This window comes from Bubalus bubalis, chromosome 9, assembly GCF_019923935.1.
Source record: "Bubalus bubalis isolate 160015118507 breed Murrah chromosome 9, NDDB_SH_1, whole genome shotgun sequence".
NCBI lineage: Eukaryota > Metazoa > Chordata > Mammalia > Artiodactyla > Bovidae > Bubalus > Bubalus bubalis.
Genome location: NC_059165.1, coordinates 30569746 through 30595349, shown reverse-complemented (window position 1 = coordinate 30595349; position 25604 = coordinate 30569746). Strand labels below are relative to the sequence as shown.

The following is a 25604-nucleotide window of genomic DNA, read 5'->3' as shown; positions in this document are numbered from 1 at the left end:
CTAGGAAGCAACCTTCTTAGTCCTTCGAGCACAGCACGGTTTTCCGAGCAGCCCTGGATCCAGGATTGATCATGATGGAGTTCTGTAACTGAGGAGGCACATGCCTCTGGTACAAAGCCTGAGTTCTCAGTCCCCAGCACTGGGGCATGAGACAGCGACTCTGGCCAGCGCCTGAGTCCTTGGCCTCCTTCTGGTATCAGCCAGGCTGCCAAGCAAGCTGGCCAGACTGCCGTCTAGGAGTCCTAGAGAGCAGAGGCTCTCCAGAACCAGATGGCCTCCGCACAAACCAGCTTCTTACTGCGCCCCTGCCCTTCCTGCCATGGAAAGCAGTCTCTACCCTTGGCTGGCTTGATCCACCTTGTGTTTCTAGCCTCCAGCCCTCTCTAGGTTATAGCAGCTGTGAACGAGGCTGCGTGATGCTGCTTGGTACATGTTAACTAAAGAGGAGGGTAACTGTAGATTACACACCAAAGCACCTTTGAGAGTGAGAGAAGCAATAGGAGATGGGAACTAGGACACCCCTGGGCAAACAGAGGTAAATAGATAGCCTACACATAATAGGTGGAACTTAGCCAACAAAAGATGCTGCATTCCTTCCCGGGTGATCCTCTCCTACCACTCCTAAGGTCAGAAAATTTGCTAACACTTACAGGCTTGCAGAGTGAACCAGGAAGGAAGAGAAGCAAGAAATCTTGAAGGCTATGCTGAAATAACAAATAAGCCTCAACATTTCTGTAGCTTATTTTTTTTCATGTACGCATTGTATTTTGGCTTCTGTATACACCTCAGCATGCTCACCACCAGAGTTTTGTTTCCGTCGTTCACCATGCAGATGACCCCCTTTTACCCATTTTGCCTTCCCCAATCCCACTTCCTCTCTGGTAGCCACTACTCTGTTCTCTGCATGCATAGCCTAATTTAATAAGTGTTTACTGCTTGCTCATGTCAGCATCTCCGGCTTCCCTCCAAGTGCAAATCTAGGATCCAGGCCACTCCTATTTTGTGACTCCATCACCTTGGGCTTTAAGAGAACTCTGGTTCTCTCAGGGGGCAGACAGGTAGGGGGAGCGAGCAAGTAGGAGATATAGCACAGAAGAGTCCAGAAGGAGAGTACATCACAACAGCTTATGTTCCTTGATGGGAACACCGTCACATGCTTGCACGTAATGGAAAGGAATGAGACTCTGATATAGACAATGACCAGCCATCTCTACTACAGTGGTCACTAAGCACAGTGTCAAAGGAGAAAGAGAAGGAAGACGAGAAAGTCTGTAGGAAGAAAATGTGCACTGGACACCATCTCATCTCATTTAGAATTGAAAAGGTGAAGTCGTAATGGCCATCTGAAGTCGCCTCTCAAATCTTGATGATCTCTGTGAATATACAGATTCCTTGGGCCGCAGTGTCCGTCATATGCATGACCTACACTGTGAGGGGCCTGACTGAGGCTCGCTGCCTCTAACTCTGCCCATGTATCTCCTACTCAAGAAAGCACACTAGAAGACAAGGGAGGGCAAGTGATTTATTATTAGAGGCAAAATCTTCTAACATTGCAAGTTAGTTTCCTTTCAATGGAATTCATTTTCAGATTCAGCATTTTATGTATTTGATATTTAACAAATATTTATTGATCAGACTCAGCTCAAGATGAATTAGATTTAACAATGAATTATCATCAGGATAGCATAAACTTTCCAAGTATGCTTACCATATGCAGGGGTTTCCCTGGTGGCTCAGACAGTAAAGAATCTGCCTGCTATGCGGGAGATCCAGGTTCGATCCTTGGGTCAGGAAGATCTCCTGGAGAATGGAATGGCAACCCACTCCAGTATTGTTGCCTGGAGAATCCCATGGACAGAGGAGCCTGGTGGGCTACAGCAGTCCATGGGGTCACAAAGAGTCAAACACAACAGAGCAACTTTCACTTTCACACTATACAGACCACTTAGTATTCTAAGCACTGTACATACTTGCACTCATTTAGTCCTTACAGCAGATTATGCTGTATTATTATTATGTCTTGACATTTTGCCCATTTTAAAGATTAGGAGACTGAGGCGTGGAGAATTGAGATGGCTTGTGCAAGTGCCGTAGCAGGTAAGTGGCAGAGCGTAGGTTCTAATCAAGCAGTCTAGTTCCAAAGTCCCCACTCCTAACCGTTCTACCATGCAGGTGAAATCCCCGCCCTCCTGGAGTTTATGTTCTTCTGAGTAGACAGACAATAAGCAGAAAAACATTATAGTCATTTTCAAGGGTGATAAGTGCTTTGAAGGAAATAAAGCACAACAAAGAGATACAAGACTGGGACACCTCAGACCCACACGTCCCAGTGCCGCAGGGTCACAGATTCTTCTTTAAATGAAAACTGCCCTCCTTGCTTCCGTGGAGAGAACTGAAGAACCAGCCAAGACCGATGTCCCCTCTCTCCTCTGAAAAATGCCTTTCCCAGGGTCATTTGATTGGTTGTTGAACAGCGAGCACCACCGATGGTCCTAAGCCATTCCTGTGCCCCTGGGCTGGGCAGCCAGTTCAGAAAAAGATGACTGATGCCCAAATTAATAATGAGCAATGGTCCCACGCAAGTAATCACCTTCCCCGAACTGTTCCTCATGGGGGTGATAACTCGAATCCCAGGTGAAGTATATCCTTCTCACTTCGCCACCAAGGAAGCTACGCTCATTCCTCTGGCTGACAGCAATTTGTAGACGTGGGTCTGGGTAGCCGGACATTTACGAGGTTGCTAAGGAACAAATGCCTTGGTTACAAGAGGCTCCAAAAGCAGTATCGGTTTGTCATATCCTTTCAGATCATTTATTTTATCCCATAAAGACAGCTGCGACCAATGAACTGTGGGATAGAGGGAAGCTAAATATGAACATTTGTTTCCTGAGAGATGGAGGAAATTTCTACTTCCTATACAACATCCCTCCCCAGGCCCCCAGACACAAAAACTAAAACCATGTGCTTCTCCTCCACAACCCTTACAACTTACAAGTAAGTTGTTCAGAGTCACAGGTATTTAATGAAATGGTTATTATGTTTCAGGCATGGCCCTAAGCATTATCTCATGTTATCCTTGTAACATCCCCAAAAGGTGTGGGTTATTATTCCCTAGCATGCAAACCAGGAAAGGGGTTCAAGAATCACCTAACTTCAAACGGGTAGCAAACGGCAGAGTCAGAATTCAAACCCAGGTTTATCTGACAGTAAAACCTCTGTCCCTAAGATTATAGACTCTTTTGTTTTCACTGATCATGTTTCAGGTGGGAAAAGTGGCAATTCTGCTGATGGGGAGGTCCCATTAGTGGATTTCCTAGCATTTCATTCTATGAAGTTTGTGGAAGGGGTTACAGTGGATGTCAATAATTTATGAAACCCTTTTCATGGCTTGATAGTGGTGAGAGAGAGCTCCGTCCCACAGGGTGATTTTTATCTGCTAAAGACCTACACTTTGAATGTTCTCTGGAAGTCACCATGCACATGACTTTCCTGTGAAATGATTTTGCATGAGTTTAAGATGATTCCTTTTCTACTGGGATTTTAGTTGATTTTTTACTTGTCAACAAGTAAAGAGACATGGCCACCTTCCTGGCCTTTTCCTTCATCCTCTCTGTCCAGCCCAGGTCAAGCCTTGTCCTTTCTTTCCTGAAAATGGTCCTCCAAAATCGTCCCCTTTTCTCTTTCACTATACCTAATCACGATGTTTGTCACTTCATGATTGGGTTTCTACAATGGCTTGGTAACTGGTCTTCCTGCTTTTATTCATTCCCTCCTCTAGGACATCTCATAGGCTGCCTGCAAATGAACCTTAGAACATTCCTCTCATCATATCAGTCACTGCTTATGGGTCTTCTGTGGCTCCCACCTGCCCACCCCAGGATTTCACCATTTCTTCGGACAGGCCCCCTTGGAGGACAATTGCTCTCCCATTCCCCCCACCCATTCCTGGTAACCTTCACCCTCCATTCTGTCTCCCACTGATTACTTTCAGTTCTGAGCCCGTTTTCCATTGAAACAGAGTTTCATAGTTGATTGCTGGTTGATGGGAGGTCAGGCACGGTAAGGGCCCAGGCATTGCACCTAAACAGATCTCGGTCCAAAATTTTACTTGCCCACTTGGTCACTGGGTGACTTTGGGTATGTTTGCTGGACTTCTCTGAGTCTGTTTTCTTATTTGTAAAATAAGATACAAATAGGACCTGTCTTAGAGGGGTTTTGGAAGAACTGAATTAAATGATGGTGATAATAATGGTGGTCATGATAGCTCACAAGTACTTTGTGCTCTGATCGTATATCCATATGATCTTATTGTTGACAACAACCTATAACATAAGCATGGTTATTTTCAGTTTTGAGATGGGAAAGCTGAGGCACAGATGGGTGACGCTAGTAAGTTCCAGTTTCCCTCTCAGGTAGTCTGGATCCTCAGCCCTCTTTCTTATCAACCAGGGAATTTTTGTGGAAACTAATGCCCATGGCATTAATATGCCTCTGGTCAATGATGTGTTAACACCTCTGATATAACTACTTTGATTGACTACTCTCCCACCTTCCCTTAGTAACTGATCAGTCAAGGGTATCTGGTATCTGCTAACATAGGTTAGTAATTCCTTACCTGAAACTCTTGGGGGTGCCAGATGCATTTTGGAATTCAGAATTGGGGGAATTATTTTAAAAAGTTACACTTGGCATATGCTACATATTATGCAACACCCTATTGAGGAACAGAGCAAAAACTCGCCCCCCTTCCCCTCTCCCTCTCTGTCACACATACACACTCAAAAGAAAAAAATCATAAAAGCAGAAAAGATATTGTGGTCTATAGTCATAAAACTATTAGCAATAATTATAAGCACAATACGTGGTGACTTATTATTACAACTTTCATGACTCTTGTTTTACTTGTAACAAAATGAGTTTACAGTAAAATGTACTCAGAAGTGTCTCTCAGTTAACTAGTGGGGCGGGAAGGGAGGGTGCTGGTCATGGGAGCAGGTGTGCACCCCAGGTCACACATGGCACGCTCTCTTCTTTTCCCAGTATGACTTCATGGAGCGCCTGGACGGGAAGGAGAAGTGGAGTGTGGTCGAGTCGCCCAGGGAACGCCGGAGCATACAAACGCTGGTTCAGAACGAAGCCGTGTTTGTCCAGTACCTGGATGTGGGCCTGTGGCACCTGGCCTTCTACAATGATGGCAAAGACAAAGAGATGGTTTCCTTCAACACTGTGGTCTTAGGTAGGTACGGGATCTCTCAGGTGCTGTGTCATCAAAGAAAGCATGGAAGTGTCTGGCTTCTCTGTTGAAGGCACACCTTCCAAGGTGGTTCTACTACATAGGGGGCCAACCAGCATCCTTAATTTAGGGTTCATAGTTTCATCCACCTAAAACTAGCCCTGATTAAAATACTAATGCTACTAATTCATGAAAAAGCCACTGTGAGTCTCAAGGATTGAGTTGCAATGAGGAACTTGGGTCCAACCACCTGGCTCAAGCTCTGGCCACACAGAGTAGGCAAATCATTGGACTTTTTTGTCAGTCCTGGTTCCCCTGTGGTAAAATAGAACTAAAAAATCCCACCTCATACAATGAAATAAAATAAAATAAAGTATAAGTTATAAATCACTAAACATATAGTAGATCCAGTAAATACTGACCATTCATGCCAGCTCACAATTTCTCTCAAAAACCAAGGAAAGCCCAAACTTAAAAAAATTTTTTTTTAATCCTGAAAAATAAGGATATAACCATAGAAGGACAGACTTCCCTGGTGGCACAGTGGTAACGAATCCACCTGCAATGCAGGAGACTCAGAAGACGTGGGTTCCATCCCTGGGTTGGGAAGATCCCCTGGAGGAGGGCATGGCAACCTGCTCCAGTATTCTTGCCTGGAGAATCCCATGGACAGAGGAACCTGGTGGGCTATAGTCCAAGGGGGTGCAGAGTCAGACATGATTGAAGCAACTGAGCAATAAGAAGGAAATCATATCTTTGTTCTCAGATTGGTAAATCTCCAAAAGCTTTACTTAAGCACTTGTCATGTGGGGCATATTTTAACACAACTTTTTAGTAGCTATTGAGGAAAAGCTAAGATTTTTTCCAAAAGTTCCCCTTATAAGTAAAATAACCCCTAAAAGGGCCATTTGAGAATATTTCATGAGTTGTCCAAAAGCAAATCCTAAGAATTTTAGCATTCATAGCACCTATAAATGTTTTCATTACATTTACTTTGTCATTAGATTTTAATTGTCTACTAATGATGATAACTGATCCTGGGCAGAACCTCTCTGAATCATGGCAGATTGTTAGACCCATTTCACAGATGAATAAACTGAGGTTCAGAAAACTGAGTCCCTCAAGGTCCCAGGATGTATAAATGATGGAGACAACATGGACTTCCAGGGATTATTCATTGCCTTTCTACAGCACCATGTTGTCCCAGCAGCATTCAGTCATGGACCTCATGGTTCTCTAGAAACCTGGAGAAGATGGTTGATCTAGGATTAAATCCTGCCTTTTCTTTCCCACATCTGACCTGGGAGGGTCACTTGCCTTCCCAAGCCTCAGTTTCATCATTTGTGGACAAGTAATGACCATGTCCCTGGAGGGAAGGATGATGTACCATCTCTTGTGGAACCTGTCTGGAATAGAGCTGGTAATCACTCGTGAGAGCTGATGACTTTTTAAGAGCATGTCTTGTGCAGCTGTTTTTCTCTTAACTTCATGTTAAGAACTTCCCTACTGGTTTCATGGATTGCTCTTAGGATTTCCCTGATCCTTGAAAAAGATATATAAGCCAACCTAAAATCCAGGTGGCAGCCATAGCTGCCAAAATCAGTATTTGGTATTTACCATAGCACTGAAGTTAATGCTTATTCCTCTGCTAAGAAAAGATGAGCCCTAACAGGGCAAGCCAAATGCTCTAAAGCAGTACTTGGCATGCCAGAGCCCATGGACCAAATCTGGCCCACTGCCTATTTTTATAAATAAAGTTTTATTGGACCACAGCCACATTCATCTGTTGTCACATTGTGGCAGCTATAACAGGAGAGTGGAATGGTTGCAGCGGAGACAGTTTGACCCACAAAGTCTAAATATTTACTGTCACTTGACAGAAAAAGTTTGCCAAGCACTGCTCTACACTAATGGCATAAACTTTGTAACAGGAAAGTCACTGGAGAAATCTTCCAATAGTAAGGAAAAATTTCCAAGAGCAGATTATGTACCAGTGAGGAAAAAAATCTAAAAGGATAAAAACCAGATCACAAAAGAAAGACACTGGCAATACATTTGGACCTAGTTTGAGATGTTAAGATAAAAAAACAACAACAACAATCTTTTGCATAAGAATATGATGAGTAATGTGGAGAAGGCAATGGTACCCCACCCCAGTACTCTTGCCTGGAAAATCCCATGGATGGAGGAGCCTGGTAGGCTGCAGTCCATGGGGTCACTAAGAGTCGGACACGACTGAGCGACTTCACTTTCACTTTTCACTTTCATGCAATGGAGAAGGAAATGGCAACCCACTCCAGTGTTCTTGCCTGGAGAATCCCAGGAACAGGGGAGCCTGGTGGGCTGCTGTCTATGGGGTCACACAGAGTCAGACACGACTAAAGCAATTTAGCAGCAGCAGCAGCATGATGAGAAATGATGTCTTTTCAGTTCCCTGTGTGGGTTTATTAAAAATTTTTTTTTGTAAATCATATTTTTAAAATATTTTTATTGGAATAGTGTTGATTTACAATGTTGTGTTAGTTTCAGGTATACAGCAAGGGGAATTAGTTATACATATACATACATTCACTCTTTTTAGATTCTTTTCCTATATTGACCATTACAGAATGTCGAGTAGCATTCCCTGTGCTCTACAGTAGGTCTTTATTTTATGTACAGTAATGTGTACATGTCAATCCAAATCTTCAAATTTATCCCTCCCCCACTTACCCTCTGACAGCCACAAATTTGTTTTCTACATCTATTAACTCTTTTTCTGTTTTGTAAATAAGTTCATTTGTGCCATTTTTTAGATTCCACATGTAAGCAATGTCATATATTTGTCTTTCTCTGTCTTACTTACTTCACTCAGTATGACAATCTCTAGATCCATCCATTTGCTTCGTGTTTAAAACTCAGAGGCTTCATACACACGCCTCACGCACAGTAGCTGGCTTAGCTGGAGTCTACAAAGACCCAGTGGAATGGATAATAGCAAAACCAGTAACAGCAGCACATCTATAGAGAGTTGTCCATGTTCCAGGTCCCCTGGACTTGGCCCTTTTGGGGACCAGATCAGTCAACCCATAGAGTAGTTATAAGAGGTCAGGATTACCAATATTTTGTTTTCCAGTTGAGGAAGCCCAGGCTCAGAGAAGTTAACTAAGGTCTCACATAGCTAGTAAGAAGTGGAGTCAGAATCAGCTCTCCAGAGCCTGTGTTCTTAACCACTGAATTGCTTTGGATTGTAGCCAGCTAAAACCCTCTTCCCTTCCACGCAGCAAGTTGTCTGGGGGCCATGTTATCTAATAATGGCTTCTGCCCTCCATCACCTTTATCCACATGGACACAGATGGCGGTGCTGAGATGCCTTCCCCCTGAGCCATTACCTCACTTCTCTGTCGGAGCTGGGAATAGCGATTCTACCCGGAGGATTTCTCTTGTCTGGACATAGCTCAAAGAGAAAGTCAGAGGTAATCGGCCTAATAGTTGGGCAGACATCGTGATAGAGCAATGATAGTAACTGGCCTGAAATGTAGGGAAAAGAACAGTGTTTTATTTGGTTCAGGGATTCTCCCACACATATCTATTATCGGACCATTCGCCGTCAAGAGCAGCCTGGAGCGCCAAAAGCCCCTGTGATATGAAACAGAAGGAGGGACGTTAGACGGGTGTCAACCAGCCATCACGTTAAATATACCTTTGACTCAGGGAAGTCTTCCGATGTGTTTTGGAGAGAAGCAGCCTGCTTTCAGAAATGAGTTTCATCTCAGGGGACTATGGAGTGGCATTCTTGAAGTGTGGTGCACATTTCAGGGAGGCTGGCCTCCGCTTGAGTAAAAATTCCATTTCCTGGTCTTTCATCGCCTGCCTTGTTTCCTCAAGAAAACTTCAACCAGGATGACAAAAAGGAAAACTGATAAGATATCAAGAGTAATATTTAAATTGAGTGTTGAAAAAAGGTGATTGAGGGAAGTAGGTTCCTTCAATATTTCGGCAGTATCACATAATTGTTGCTTTCCTCAAAAACTGTAGAAATGCTTCCAAGATAAGACCTGGGGGAAATTGAATGAAAAGTACTCCTCATTGCAATTTTTGCTTATTCTGGATTCTCCTCACCTCTGAGATGTGTGTGCATACACACACATGTATATACACAAACACTTTAGTACTCTTTACCAAGGATCTGCTGCTGCTGCTGCGTCACTTCAGTCATGTCCGACTCTGTGCGACCCCATAGACGGCAGCCCACCAGGCTCCGCTGTTCCTGGGATTCTCCAGGCAAGAACACTGGAGTGGGTTGCCATTTCCTTCTCCATTGCATGAAAGTGAAAAGTGAAAGTGAAGTCACTCAGTCGTGTCCGACTCTAGCGACCCCATGGACTGCAGCCTACCAGGCTCCTCCGTCCATGGGATTTTCTAGGCAAAATTACTGGAGTGGGGTGCCATTGCCTTCTCCATACCAAGGATCTACTATGTGCCAAACATTGAAAATACCTCAGTAAAGAGTTCAAATCTGGTCTCTTCCTCATAGAGCTTGATGAGAGGAGACAGGTAAAAAGGCAATTACAGGAGCTAGGGGAGGATAATGGAAAGGGTACAAAACCCAGGTTGAGGGAAGTAGATTTTGTTGTTTAGTTGCTGAGTCATGTCCAACTCTTTGTGATCCCAAGGACTGTAACCCTCCAGGCTCCTCTGTCCATTGAATTCTTCAGGCAGGAATACTAGAATGGGTAGCCATTCCCTTCTCCAGGGGATCTTCCAGACCCGGGGATTGAACCTGCGTCTCCTGCATAGACAGGTGGATTCTTTACTGCTGAGCCACCAGGGAAGCCCAGAGAAGGAAGACACCTAGAAGCTAAATATTTTCTAAACTGAGACTTAAAGATAAATACATCAACTAAAGAGCAAGGAGTTTGTGCAAAATCCTTGGTCCTTTTCCTTGGGACTGTGATGGTTAAGAGCTTCCTATCTTCGCTGCTCTGAGGATGCTGAGTTGGAGAACAGGGAGCTTCGGCCTCAGCCATGTCAGTTTCCACCAAACCATTCCCAGACCCAGCTGCTCAGTGAGAATCAAGCTCCACTTTGCTGTCGGGGTGACTTCTGAGAATGCAAGCTGGATGATGTCATTTCTATTTTGAAAACTTTTCATTTGTTCCCGTTGGTCTCAGAATAGAATCTAACTCATCCACATGCCTCCGGGGCCTTGGAGGATCTAGGTTTCTCCAGCTCCACCTTATGTCACTCTCTTCCTTCTTTCTACCCTCCAGCCACATGGGATTCACCTATGCTCTTTTCCGCCACAGGGCCTTTGCATATCTTCCTCCTGTCTGGAGTACTTTTGTCTTGCTCTTCACTTGGCTTTTCCAGTTCACCCTTGTATGTCACCTGCATGGAATAGTGAGGCCCTCCCTGGCCATCCTCTCTAAGTAGCTTCCTCCTTTTACTCCCTTTCACAGTATCCCATTCTTTTCGAAGCACATATCATGATTTGTGCAGGGCGGGGCAGGGGAGGGGGTTTGCACCATGCTGCACGGCATGTGGCGTCTTAGTTCCCTGACCAGGAGTCAAATCCCTGTCCCTGCATTGCGAGCGCATAGTCTTAATCACCGCATGGCCAAGAGAGTCCACGTACCACAACTTTTACTGTATTTGATGATTTTTTTTAACCTATATTCTCTATGACAGTGGAAGTTCTGTGAGGATGAAACTATGTCTTTCCTAGTCATCACTGTATTCAACAGTGCCTTGTAGGGTGCCTTGTATCATTCTCCAGGCAAGAATACTGGAGTGGGTAGCCATTCCCTTCTCCAAGGGATCTTTCTGACCCAGGGCTCAAACTTGGGTCTCTCACATGGCACGAAAATTCTTTACCATCTGAGCCACCAGGGAAACCTCATTATGTACAACAGATGCTCAATTAAAAAAGTAAACCCCCCTTTCAAGGACTGTGGCAGGTCTGAGATCTCACCTTAATTGTAAGCTAACATATTATTAGCCAGGCACAGCCTCATCAATGTTATCAGAAGAGGGGGTGCTCCTGGGTAAGAGACAACAGGCTTTATTCCTCAGAGCAATGTAATTTCGAGAATACCAGCCTATGTGCAAGTTTCCCAAACACCAATTCCCACAGGGCAACACAGACAGGGCCAGGTCACATCTGCACAGGCAGTGGGTTACATTATGTACAGCTCTTCATTTATTATACTCCAGTCTCCACGTGGGCAGTGAGCCTGCTCTTGCTTTTCTCCAGAGGAAGACATTCCCTTTATTCTACTGGACAGTAACTAAACCTGGCCTTTGCTCTGAAGACAGATGCTATATCTCCTAAGGCTGTTCACTGTACAGACAGCCTTTCAAAAGATAGTCCAGAGCTAAGGCAGTCAGTGCCTCTGCTCATAAAACATTCAGAAACACACGAGACCCATGGCAAGTTATCTCCTACCATCGTGTGAAATTGCTGGCTTTTGACCTGCCAAAGCAGCTACCTCGTATGATTCAACCTAATGCTTTTTGAATGAAAGAAGGAAAGGGACAATGAGTCGATGAAACATGAAACAAATTGATAGCCACTTGGATGCTTCTCAGCCCACCTTTATAGAGCCAACTTCAAGGATTTGATTCTGCAGTGATAATTGTTGGACACTAAAGAAATTGGCTTGGGAATTCCCTGGAGGTCCAGTGGTTAGGACTCTGCACTTTCACTGCTGAGGGCACGGGTTTACTCCCTGGTCCGGGGACTAAGATCCACAAGCCACGCAGCGCAGCCAAAAACAAAAAAAAAGAAGGAAAGAAATTGGCTTAATACTGATTTTGGAAAACACAGATAGACTTCTCTAAATCTCCTACTGCCAGAAACCAACCACAGCCTGATTCTAGAAGATGAGAGCTGAGAAGTGCAACTATAGAAAGAAAGCATGGTTTGGTTTTTCAGTCCAGAGTGGGAATAAATGGGAAATTCAATTTAAAGGAAGGCCTTACCGTTCCATTAGGGACAATTAGACTTCATAGTCTCACGCACATCACTAAGCCAATGTCCCTAGCTCTTCATGGACTGTGTCATGTCATCTTTGGGGCACGGTGGCTTTTCATCATCTTAGTAATTTAGAACCTGAAAGTCTAAATGTGTTTATTTGAATGTAAGGCGAAATGAGGATAATAATAATCATAATTTTAAAAGAATACATCTACTTTTGTGCAGACCCAAATCAACATGAAAAAGTTCCAAAATGATCCCTTTGAAGGCATTTCTTGAGAGTACACATAGCAAAGTAAATCATGAAATAAGATGGCTATACAGGTGAGAACAAGGGTGAACTAATTGATTTTCACACACAAAAAAAAGTTCTGCAAAAAGCTAGGCATAAAGGGACTTCTGTACCACCCCAAACCTACTATTTAATGAATCCCCAAATCATGCCAAAATGGATCAGTCTTAGGTATTTAGACTTTCTTTCTTTAATGCAGGGGAGTTTTTTACTGTGCGAACCTGAGATCAGGAGCCACCTCTGTCATTTGGAGAATCATTCTCTACACTTGAGGCTAAAAGCTGATATCTCAAGCCAAATCTCATATTGATAGGGTGATATTGGGGGCAGGCTGAGGCTTACAGTGTTTAAATCTTGCCAGCACAGAACATTGCGATTTTTAAATTCAGATAAGTAGTTTCTTTTGAAAAAGCAAAAATTGTCATAGTACTGTACTCAATTTCCTGCCTGGGCTAATCCCATGGAGAGCAGTGGTTACAGCCATGCATTATCCAAGTTGCCCTAGTCCCCACCCACCCCTGTTCTCCTACCTCACCCACTTCTCCTTACCAGTCCCCAGTAGGCATCCGAGGTTACTGCCACTGCTCCTGAAAAACAGTAGGTGGCTGGCTACTAAACTGCTTCACCAGCAGGCAGAGAAAGAAGTAATTGTTCACACTCCCTCTTTTTCAGATTCAGTGCAGGACTGTCCACGTAACTGCCACGGGAATGGTGAATGTGTGTCCGGGCTGTGCCACTGCTTCCCAGGGTTTCTAGGAGCAGACTGCGCTAAAGGTATTTACCACCACTTCCCTGCGACGATTGGAAAATGGAAAAGAGACTTCTCAATGGGGCTGGGAGAGGGAGCACCAAGGTTGCCTCCGCAGCAAATTCCACTGGGATATCTTGTAAGCCTGTGCAAGCTGTGCATCCTAACACTTTGGCAAAGAGGAGACTTTGATATATGACAATTGGCCAATATACCTATAAGAGCAGGGCAGTTATCCTTGGCATTGAGGTGTGCTGAGAAGAAAGATTTGCTAAAAATGAGATGGTTGGATTTCCTGTAAAAGCAGAAGTGAATTACCATCACTCCTTTCTTATAATCATTAACTTCTGTGTAATGGAAGATTAAGCATCTCAGGGTTAGTAAATTTCATTCATTCTGGCCAGCTACGCTCTTAATCTAGGAAGTGCTATTTATCTTGGTGGAATCGGTTTTAAATTGTATTATTAATTTATCTACACTGCTTTGCACAGAATGACGGGGGCCCTGGGATTCTTGGGGGAAAGGTAATAGAAGAAAGAAAATGACTCTCACAAAAACAGGGGACTTATGGCTCATATCTAGCTAACAGGAGACCTTGAGTTTGACCTTCAAGTGATGCTATCACAGGCGAGTGTAGTGGAGAGCTGAGCTTCTCATACTTTTTAGACATGGTTCATGCATGCACACACACACACACACACACACACACACACACAAGTATTTGTTCATGATAAACACAGGTATAAAATTAAAATGAGACTTTCATAAAACAACACTTCATGTTTCTTTTCTATTCTGTCCTATTTCACTTTTAAAAAATGAAATACACTAACTGCACGGACTCCCCACCCACCAGTGCGTGGGTCTGAAAAACAGCAGTAGAGAGCTTCCAAGCCTTTGTTCAGGAGTCAGGCCTTCCTGGGTTCCAGCCCCATTCAGGATCTCTGTGGCCTTGAGCAAGTGACCTAACATTTCTGAATCTTGGTTTCTTCCTCTGGAAAACTAGGGAACTTCTTCCTGAATTCATTGTGAGGATGGAATGAGAGAATATACCCCCAAGCTCTTAGCAGAACACTTTGGGAGCCCGTGGAGGGTTTAGTTTTACCATCTTTTACTTACACATGCCATAGTATATTTATTTATGTATCTGTATACTATTTTCATCCCTTTGTGTGCTCTTCTTCAAAAGACCATGCAGCCTTGACATTCTAAGAGAGAGGCAATCACTAATAAAGCCGCTCTGTAAATGCTAAATAGTACCACCCTCACCACAATGGCTTGGGGAAATTGTATGGTATTTCAAATATTCACAGTATTTCAAAGATTTGCAATTCCCATATCCTTCCGAATGCTGATTGATAAATGAACAGGACTGTGGTTTGGTTGCACCTGTGTGAGATTCATTGCTAAATGACACCACCTACATTCATATCCTTAACCACAGGATCATGTCAAAGATTTAGTAAACCTGTCAGATGCAAAAGGAAAAGAGAGCAGGCATCCACCGGACCAGACCATTCTCTCGGCCGCTTTTCTCCTTACCACACTATGCCCAAGGGCATGTGGACACATCCCCCAGGTAGACAGCAGAGCCTGGCGCTCCTTGGCTCCAGTTCTGATGGGCTTTGATGGAGGGAGGTAGATGACACCTGCCTCGAGGTGCCGAGCACTTTTCCTGAGCAAAGGCTTTAAAGTAGGGAAAACCTCAATAGCGTCTGAATGGCTTTTCTTGCATAATCTAATTTTCCTGGGAGTGAAGGCATTAATGAGAGAAAGGACAGAATAGTCCTTTTCTGTATGGCTGCAAACGGGCTGAACACTCTGCTGCATGGCCTGCGAGCTGTAAATGTATATTAACACTGACACACTTCGATGTATTATTAATCCTAAAACCGTGTGTGCTCCGGCTGCACATCCAGGGACCGGCCTTTCAGCCCTAAGTACCCCAGCCATTTAAGAACTCTTCGCTCTCCATCCATTTGCAGATGAGCGCCCATTCTGCATTATGGATCTGTAATGGGGTGTGCATTTAGCTGCTTAAAAGGCCTCTCGGTGTGTGTTTTGCATTCACCACATGTACTGCGGGCCGGGCAGCATGCTCTGATTGTGCATTAGTCGGGGTATATAATTGATCCTCGCGAAACAAATATCGAGTGGCTGTTAAGAGTAGTTCCTCTGGCATACTCAGAAGCCGTTCCTGAAATCGGCCTCTGAACTTGTATATTTTAATTCAGCTGTTGATGCCTACAGTGGGCAAAATTGAAGTGTTTAGAGACGAAAATTGCTTTCTCTTTGTTTCCTCACTTATTCTTGGGTAAGTTGGCTTAAGAATGTTAGGACTAAGCTTTTGCCTCTTGGCCCTGAAGATGTTACTTCCTTAGTATTTTTTGAAATGGGCACAATTTAGCTATTTCATTAACAAGGACAGTGTTTAGAAACACCCTAATCCCTCATTTCTCACACTTTGCTCTTTCATGTACCACCTTCATGATTTTTGTCAAATTCATGGAGCATCAGAATTTTTATTTCCTTAACATATTTCTTTAAGTCTACCCATTAGGTTTACATAGCTGAACTTCTATTAAAAGTAACTACGTCAAAATGAAAAGTTAGAAAAGAAACCTGGAATCTGTTGCAATAAATAGGAAAGATTAGTGCTGCCTTTGGGCTTCCCTGGTGGTTTAGACAGTAAAGAATCTGCCTGCAGTGCAGGAGACCCAGATTTGATCCCTGGATCAGGAAGATCCCCTGAAGAAGGGAATGGCTACCCACTCCAGTACTCTTACCTGGAGAATTCCATGGACAGGGGAGCCTGGCAAGCTACAGTCCATAGGGTCACAAAGAGTCAGACATGAGTGAGTGACTAACACTAACTAACAACTAGCGCTGCCTTTAAATCTATTGAGAAAGAAATATTTTCTTTTTTTAAATTTTGTTGACGTATAATTGATTTCCAATATTGTATTAGTTTCTGGTATACAGCAGAGTGATTCAGTTATGCACATATCTATTCTTGTTCATCGGAGAAGGCAATGGCACCCCACTCCAGTACTCTTGCCTGGAAAATCCCATGGATGGAGGAGCCTGGTAGGCTGCAGTCCATGGGGTCGCTAAGAGTCGGACACGACTGAGCGACTTCCCTTTGACTTTTCACTTTCATGCATTGGAGAAGGAAATGGCAACCCACTCCAGTGTTCTTGCCTGGAGAATCCCAGGGACGGGGGAGCCTGGTGGGCTAGCGTCTATGGGGTCGCACAGAGTCTGACACGACTGAAGTGACTTAGCAGCAGCAGTAGCAGCATTCTTGTTTGTATTCTTTTCCATCACGGCTTATCACAGGATATCGACCGCAGTTGCTGTGCTGCACAGTAGGGCCTGTTGTCCATCCATCCCGTGTATGATAGTTGGCATCTGCTAATGCTCCATGCTTGCATCTGCTAAACTCCTGCTCCAGCCCTGCCCCTCCTCCCACTCGGCAACCACCAGCCTGTTCTTTATGTCTGTGAGTCTCTTTCTTTTTTGTAGATGTGTTCATTTGTGTCGTGTTTTAGGTTCCACATGTAAGTGATATCATATGGTATTTGTCTTTCTTATAATCTCTTCACATAGTTCATCAGTGTTGCTGCAGAATGCATTATTTCATTCTTATGGCTGAGTGATACTCCATTGTATGTAGGTACCACATCTTCTTTGTTCATTCTTCTGTTGATGGGCAGGTTGTCTCCATGTCTTGGCTGTTGTATATAGTGCTGCTGTGAGCACAGAGGTGCATGCATCTTTTCAAATTGTAGTTTTGTCCAGGTATATCCCCAGGAGTGGGATTGCTGGATCATATAGCAACCCTATTTCTAGTTTTTTGAGGAACCTCTGTACTGTTTTCCATAGTGGTTGTAAACCAATTTATATTCCATGAACAGTGTAGGAGAGTCCCCTTTAATCGACACCTTCTCCAGCGCTTGTTATTTGTAGAGTCTACAGTGTAGACTTTTCAGAGACGGCCATTCTGACTGGCGTGAGGTGGCACCTCATTGTAGTTTTGTTTTGCATTCAAGTATGGAATCTTTTCCCTGCTCTGAGCAATCAAGCCAAGTCAGCTTCTCAGACATTCATTTCACACCTGCTGCTGCTGCTGCTAAGTCGCTTCAGTCGTGTCAGACTCTGTGCGACCCCATAGACGGCGGCCCACCAGGCTCCCCCGTCCCTGGGATTCTCCAGGCAAGAACACTGGAGTGGGTTGCCATTTCCTTCTCCAATGCATGAAAGGGGAAAGTGAAAGTGAAGTCCCTCAGTCGTGTCTGACTCTTCGTGACCCCAAGGTCTGCAGCCTACCAGGCTCCTCTGTCCATGGGATTTTCCAGGCAAGAGTACTGGAGTGGGGTGCCATTGCCTTCTCCATCATTTCACACCAGTGATCCCCAAATTGGATCCTACTGTATAGCATGTGTGAGCCAGCCTGGCTTCTAGAGAAATTCAAGCCTTGAACATCTCAAGTCCTAAGTTTAGGGTCCTGAAAATAACGCAGTCACTGCCTACACAATAGGTAGGTGATAAAGTGGGAAATTTGGTAAAAATAGGCGCACAGGTTCAACTCTACCAGCTTCAAGTGGGTAAGCTTAATGATTAGTGCCTGATTTACTTGGGGTCTGTTAAGCCTCCATTTCAGATAGTTTCTTTTTTTTCATAACCACCAATAGTTATTAAGTATTAAAGATGTACCAGGCTTTGTATAAAGTACTTAATGCATACAGTCTTATCCATGCTCATATCAGCAATGTGAGATAAATCGTATTCTAACCACCCTCCCCAATATCTTAAGCTTTTTTATTAATATTAAAATCATTTTTGTCTTGCAGACAGGTTGCATAAATAGTACACAGAGTTCCCAGGGTTCATTCAGCTTCCCCTGATGTCAACGTTTTAAATTACCAAAGTTCAGTTGGTGAAACCAGGAAATTAACATGGATCGATGCTATTGACTAAGTTACAGACATGTTTCTAATTTTGCCCCTTTTTTCTGGTCCAGATCTCACTTTGTGTTTAGTTGTCATGTCTCTTTAGTGCCCTCCAGTCTGCAAGGGCTCCTCAGTCTTTTTTTTTTTTTTCCCATGACCTTGAGTGTGTTTTGCAGAGTGCTAGTGAGGCATTTCTTAGCTAGCCCCTAGATGTGGGTTTGTCTGATGTTTTCTCATGATTAGATTGAAGTTCTACAGGGACTTGCCTGGCAGTCCAGTGGTTAAGACCCGTGCTGCCACTGCAGGGGGCACAGGTTCGATCCCTGGTTGGGGAACTAAGATCCCATGTGCCGTGCAGTGCAGCAAAAAAAAAAAAAATGAGGTTATGTGGTTTTCATAAGATGCTGTGCCTTTCTCAGTGAATTCTATCAAAGATGGACTTCTGGTCTTTGATAAGAAAAAGATTCAAATATGGTTCTCTGTGAGGGGGTGTGTGCTTGTGGGTGTGAGCATGTGTATACCTGCCCCTCGCCCCTTACACATAAGGCAGAGATGGTGGGGTGGCTCCATCCCATTGGTCCTGTGCAATCTGTTGGTGACGATGACAGATTGCCACTCATGGACAACTTTTGAGCCTAGGAAACTCCTAGGTGTTAGCAGGGAGAGCTCTGGGGCAGACAGGGTGAGGTAATCGTGCTAGCGAGTGCAGAGGAGAGAGACAGCCAGTCCCGGGGCTCCTGCCTCCCTGAACGGAGCATGCCATCTCCCGGCTGCAGCCCACGATCATGTCCTTTCTTTCTTGATAAATGTCTTCAAGAGAGCCCGAGCCCAGGTCCTCCTTCATCACAAACTCACAGTCCCCTTTGTTCCTGCACTGCCAGCTGTGCCCAGTGTGCCTCAGGTCTGCCAGTTTGTGTATTGCAGGCAGCCGGCAGACTCGGGCCCTCCTGCCAGGAGGAGAATTTGCCACATTAGCAGACGAGATTCCCACCACATCCAAGTGGCCAGGTGTGCGTCCAAGTGACAGAAACGCGGGTTTGCTCTCCTGACCTGGCGCAGCGCCTCTTGTGCCTCAGATACGCAGTGCGGACGGCAGCTCCTTGTCTCCTGATAAACCTGCCAGTCTGCATCAGGCACTCGAAGACATCCTCGCAGTGAGTGAAGGAAGCAGTCAGCATGAACTGCAGGGCAGTCATGCCACAGTCCGCCGCCGAACTGGGGGCTCCGAGGGGCTAGAAGTTCAAGTGGAACTGACCCTCACCCCCAGAAGAACGTATGAGGGTTCTAACACCTCGATCCAAATCAGTTCAGGGGACCGAACTTATTTGTGCATCCAGCAAGTGCCTATCATGTGCCCTCTGTGAGCCAGGCACTGCACTAAGTACCAGACATAAGGTAACAAGTGAGAGTGCCAGGGCGTGCCTTCTGGGAGCTTCCCGTCTGATGGATGCACATGATAAGGAAGTAGGAAATGGAAGCCTAAGTCTGGCGTGCTGGGATGTGGACTCTGAATACGATAGATGTCATTAAGGAGAAGAGAAGGAAGTTCATGAAGCAATAAGTGTGGATCTATGAAGAGTCAACTAGTTTCAAGGAATGTGGAAAAAATTCCATGGTGGAAGAGTACAGTAAAGGAGCTACACTGAAGAGTGCCTTCTAGCAGAGAATGTCATTAATTTTTTAATGCAGTAAGCAACCTGTTCACATTCAGAGCTTGAGGAGATATGGTGTTTTTTTTCCCTGATGTCTTGCACTGTTTTCCATCAGGTGCCTCTCCTGTCCAGCTAGAATCAGGCTTATTATTTGATTATTGTTTAGTTTATGGTTTTTTTCTGTTATTACTAATTCCCTTGCATGACTTTCTCATCACTATACTTGTATGCTATTTGCTGTGGGCTAGATTTTTTTTTAATATTTGTACCTATTTACTTATTTGACTGCTCTGGGTCTTAGTTGAAGCACAAAGGGACTTCCAAGTGGCATGCAGGATATTCTAGTTGCCACACAAGGAATCTTTCAGTTGCAGCATGCAAACTCATAGTTCCAGCATGTGGGGTGTGGGATCTACTTCCCCCACCAGGGATTGAACCCAGGTCCCCTGCATTGGGAGTGTGGGGTCTTAGCCACTGTACCACCAGGGTCATCCTGGGCTAGATGCTTTTTAACTCTGATTCCTTTTTCTTTCATTTACTTTTGTTTGAAGTCTGTCATTGACTTAAGATGCTTCCTTAGCTTGTGCATAAAGCAGTCTTGCCTTTCAGAAAAGATAAGGCTTCTGATGGTGTGGGTTTTGATGTAAGTTTTTTAGGTGGTGTATTTGGTGCTGAACTTAAGGCCCCAACCTGCAGTAGAAATTTAATACAGCAGAGCTTTCCTTGTTCAGTAATAGCAATTAGAAAGTACAAGGTCCACTGCTGAATGGCTGTCAGGGGAGGCCCAGAAATGCTGCAACCACAGGAACATAGTCTTCTCTTTGGGAATTGGTCTCTGCTCCTACCAAGTTTCTGTGGGGCCTTGAGAAAAGAGGATGGGAATCTTGCCATTTTTCTTTTCAGTTCAATTCAGTTCAGTTGCTACCGACTCTTTGTGAATCAATGGACTGCAGCACGCCAGGCCTCCCTGTCCATCACCAACTCCTGGAGTTTACTTAGACTCATCTCCACTGAGTTGGTGATGCCATCCAACCATCTCATCCTCTGTTGTCACTTCTCCTCCCACCTTCAATCTTTCCCATCATCAGGGTCTTTTCCAATGAGTCAGCTCTTCGCACCAGGTGGCCAAAGTATTGGAGTTCCAGCTTCAGCATCAGTCCTTCCAATGAATATTCAGGAATGATTTCCTTTAGGATGGACTGGTTGGATTTCCTTGCAGTCCAAGGGACTCTCAGGAGTCTTCTCCAACACCACAGTTCAAAAGCATCAATTCTTCGGTGCTCAGCTTTCTTTAAAGTCCAACTCTCACATCCATACATGACTGACTACTGGAAAAACCATAGCTTTGACTAGATGGACCTTTGTTAGCAAAGTAATGTCTGCTTTTTAATATGCTGTCTAGGTTGGTCATAGCTTTTCTTCCAAAGAACAAGCATCTTTTAATTTTATGGCTGCAGTCACCATCTGAAAGTGATTTTGGAGCCCCAAAAAATAAAGTCTACCACTGTTTCCACTGTTTTCCCATCTATTTGCCATGAAGTGATGGGACTGGATGCCATTATCTTAGTTTTCTGAATGTTGAGTTTTAAGCCAACTTTTTCACTCTCCTGTTTCACTGTCATCAAGAGACTCTTTAGTTCTTCACTTTCTGCCATAAGGGTGGTGTCATCTGCATATCTGAGGTTATTGATATTTGTCCTGGCAATCTTGATTCCAGCTTGTGCTTCATCCAGCCCAGCGTTTCTCAAGATGTACTCTGCATAGAAGTTAAATAAGCAGGGTGATAATATATAGCCTTGATGTATTCCTTTTCCTATTTGGAACCAGTCTGTTGTTCCATGTCCAGTTCTAACTGTTGCTTCCTGACCTGCATACAGGTTTCTCAAGAGGCAGGTCAGATAGTCTGGTATTCCTGTCTCTTGAAGAATTTCCCACAGTTTGTTGTGATCCACACAAAGGCTTTGGCATAGTCAATAAAGCAGAAATAGATGATTTTCTGGAACTCTTGCTTTTTTGATGATCCAGTGGGTGTTGGCAATTTGATCTCTGGTTCCTCTGCCTTTTCTAAAACCAGCTTGAACATCTGGAAGTTCACGGTTCACATATTGTTGAAGCCTGGCTTGGAGAATTTTGAGCATTACTTTACTAGCATGTGAGATGAGTACAACTGTGCAGTAGTTTGAGCTTTCTTTGGCATTGCCTTTCTTTGGGATTGGAATGAAAACTGACTTTTTCCAGCCCTGTGCCACTGCTGAGTTTTCCAAATTTGCTGGCATATTGAGTGCAGCACTTTCACAGCATCATCTTTTAGGATTTGAAATAGCTCAACTGGAATTCCATCACCTCCACTAGGTTTGTTCATAGTGATGCTTCCTAAGGCCCGCTTGACTTCACATTCTAGGATGTCTGGCTGTACCCACTACCCAGTCCCTCTTGGCCAAGTTCTAGCACTAAAGTCAAATCATTGTCATCATCACTGACATGTATTGAGTTCTTATTGTGTGCAGCCACTGCTCTAAACAGCTGCATAATTAGCTCAATGAATCATTAATTGTCCTATTTTATAGATGATTATCATCGCCTCTTACAGGCAAGGAAAATGAAACACAGAGCGGTTAAGTAACTCGCTCAAGATCACTCAGTTCATAAGTGGTATTGCCAGGATTCAAACCAAGCAATCCGGCCTGAACCCTTAACATCAGACCAGCCGTGAGATGGATTCACCGAAGATGTGAGTGTAGGAAGATGTGCTTGGCACGCAGTTTGTGTAGCAGATATACACTGGGATTTGGATTTGAGCCCCAGAAACCCTCAGGAGAGGAAACTAGGATTTCCTAGGTAGAGTGTGGCAAAGCAGGTATTTGAAACTATACCCACTGTAGAAAATTACTTAGCCTCTCTAAGCCTTTGTTGTTGAATCCATAATATGGGGGCAATAGCAATATTACCTGATGGATTGCTGTGAGGACTAAAAAGTAAATGCATGTAAAGCATGTAGACCATGCTTGACACATATTGAATGCTCCATAAATACTACCCAGCATTAATCTTCACAAGCCTTGGAAATCACTGTTATCCATATTTTACAGGATAAACAGAGACTCAGAGAAAGAAAACTACTTGCCCAAGGTCACACTGCAGGCTAGATGTTGATGCTATGTCTGGTTGACTTTGAAACTTGTGACCCTAACTTGGTTTTCCTAACTTGGCAGAAAAATCTCCTAAATGAGGAGCAGTGACCCCTCACTTACTCTAAAACCGTCACAGAAACTCAGCTATCTGGCTCTCCTGGCTGGCTTCATCTGCTCACCTGTTTCCCATCACCCCATCAGTTGCTCCCTCAAGTGGGCATCTGCACTCGGAAGGGGAATGATGAGCCCCTTCATCTCCACCCGTGATATAGGGGTCCTCCCCACCACCCCAGAAATGTTCCCCTCGGAGCATCTTTGCCAAGGAAGCCACTTTCCCCTTTCACAGCTGGCTCACCTGTCTCAGATTCCACCTGTCTTTCCTGGAACAAGCATGGATGTTCCTTTAGACCACCTGTCTTTCACACCTGTCTCCCTCTGCCACCCCACCTCCCTCCACAATCCCCTGTAATACAGACTGGCCAGGGGCCATGGCTGCTGCCCACAGGAGTCGTTCCACCGCCCAGTGCAGTTCAAGGCTGAATCCCACCTCTCCTTGTTCCTGTCCTTGACCTGAGAAAACGTGCAGAAATTTCTTGGCGGCAAGGACCCAGGAGATGAGGCCTGAAGCCAGGCCCTTCGTTCAGGCTTTGCAGAAACTGAGTGTCCACACTCAGCAAAGGCACCTTTGATAAAGTAGTGTAAGAATCTCTGCCCATATTGAACATGAAGTGAATGCCAGGCCCTGTGCAGAGGGTTTAAATGGAATGATCTTGGGTCATCCCCACATCAGGCATCATCGTCATCCCCATTTCAGAGCTAAGGAAACTGAGACTCAGAGAAGCTAAGGTACTCACCCAGGCGTGGCTTTAGAGCCCTATTCATCAGGATCACCTGTTAACTCACAGCTTGCTGGGTTCCCCCCAGAGTTTCTGATTCAGTAGGTCTGGGGTGCTAGCATCAGCCTGGGGAACCTGTTCAATATCCAAACCTCTGGCCCCACACCAGACCCTCTGAATCAGAGTCTCACTCTCACAGCATCCCCAGATGACTTTGGCGCACATCCAGGTCTGAGTCTGGATGCCGCTGCCTTTGGACTCTGCCCAGATGGCCCAGAGAGCAGGAGCGGCAATATCTCATTTACCTTCCACTCTCCCCAGCTTGCCAGGCAGGGGCGGAGGATGCCTGCCGCCTCCGTTTGGAAGCTTCAGTGCCCTTTCTTTGGTGCCCTCCTGCAGAGCCTTGCCTCCAGAACGTGGGCACTCCTGCTGGGTGGTACACCACCAAACAGAAATCTCTCCACAGCACCCACCTTCATCAGCCCTCCCCCAAGTCAAGTTACTTCTGAGGCTACAAAACTTTTTGTTTCCTTTTATAACTACTAGATAAGCAGAGCAGACCGAGAAAGCAGAGGGCCTAACCCTAGGGAAACCTGCTGTAGGAATGAGACATACAGAGGTGGGAACATACTCTAGTTTTAGGGAAAAAAAGTTCCATATTGGGAGATAAACCAGTCTTTAGAGAGGAGGTCAGCCAGGATGGGTGATGGGAAAGAGCGTTTCCCCCTCTCCTGTCTCTTGGTCTTTTTGTTTGTTTGTGTTTGGCCCCGGTGTGGCATGCAGAATCTTAGGCTCCCCAACCAGGGATCTAACCTCGGTCCCCTGCATTGGGAGCGTGGAGTCTTTACCATTGGACTGCCAAGGAAGTCCCTCTTGTCTCTTTATGATGTGATAATCTGGAACAATTTTCTCCTAAAAAAAAAAGATGCTAAATCATACCTATAGATTTCTTACTATGTGCCAGGCATTGTACATAGCACTTCACAAGCATTATCTCATTTCATCCTCTTAAAAACACCACGGGTTAGGTAATCCAGCAATTTAGTCCTATTTTGAAGATAAAGAAAATGAGGCTGAAAATAAGGTGTCCAGAGTCACATCACTGGTAAAACCGAAGGGAAATCTGAGCTGTCTAACTCATAAGCCTACACCGCCTTGTCCTCTTCTATGTACCAGTCAATAAACAGTGAACAAACAGGCCTTCGTGTCTTGGGGGAGCTCCCATGCTTGCAGATAACAGGACACCAGTAACTTTCAAGCCCATCTCAATGCCTGAATCACAATAAGAATGAAAAGTTACTTCAGTCTGGACTTGAGCTGCAAAAAAGCTTACTGTGTACTCTGAAAATTTTAAATATTCATTATGTAATTAATGCTGTTCGATCACACATACACACACACACACACACACACACACACACAGAAAAACTTAGACATTTTTTAAGAAAAGCTTAAGCCCTTATCGATTGAGAACTTTTATAACTCTCAAAATGGAGGCATCCCCATATCTCTACAGGTATTTTAAATGAATTGAATTAATCATAGGCTTAAAAGTCTCTTGCGATCTTCGTTAACTTCCCTGGGTTTAATTAAAACATCTGTGCACTTTTAATTTATCGATTCATCCAACTCATATGTCATGTTTTTAACACACCCCAGCATGCTCTGCATCATTTTTAACCCGATTTCCACTTAACTAAAGCAATTAAATTCACCCCGGATTAATTAAAGCATCCATACTTTCGTGCTTAAGTCAGCGTGTGCTGCTTTCCCCACATGGCTCCTGAATGTCAGAGATCTGA

General features: G+C 44.5%; 1 protein-coding gene across 3 annotated transcripts in view; it reads left to right on the top strand.

Moving 5' to 3' along the window:
• The window catches only part of TENM2 (teneurin transmembrane protein 2), a 1791425-nt gene that overhangs the window by 1583991 nt on the left and 181830 nt on the right, over positions 1 to 25604 (top strand). For all 3 annotated transcript variants that reach the window (XM_044947351.2, XM_044947353.2, XM_044947352.2), the window contains 2 exons: positions 5041 to 5236; positions 13156 to 13257. In XM_044947351.2, coding sequence (XP_044803286.1) covers positions 5041 to 5236; positions 13156 to 13257 — 298 coding nt within the window. The remainder of the gene's footprint in view (positions 1 to 5040; positions 5237 to 13155; positions 13258 to 25604) is intronic.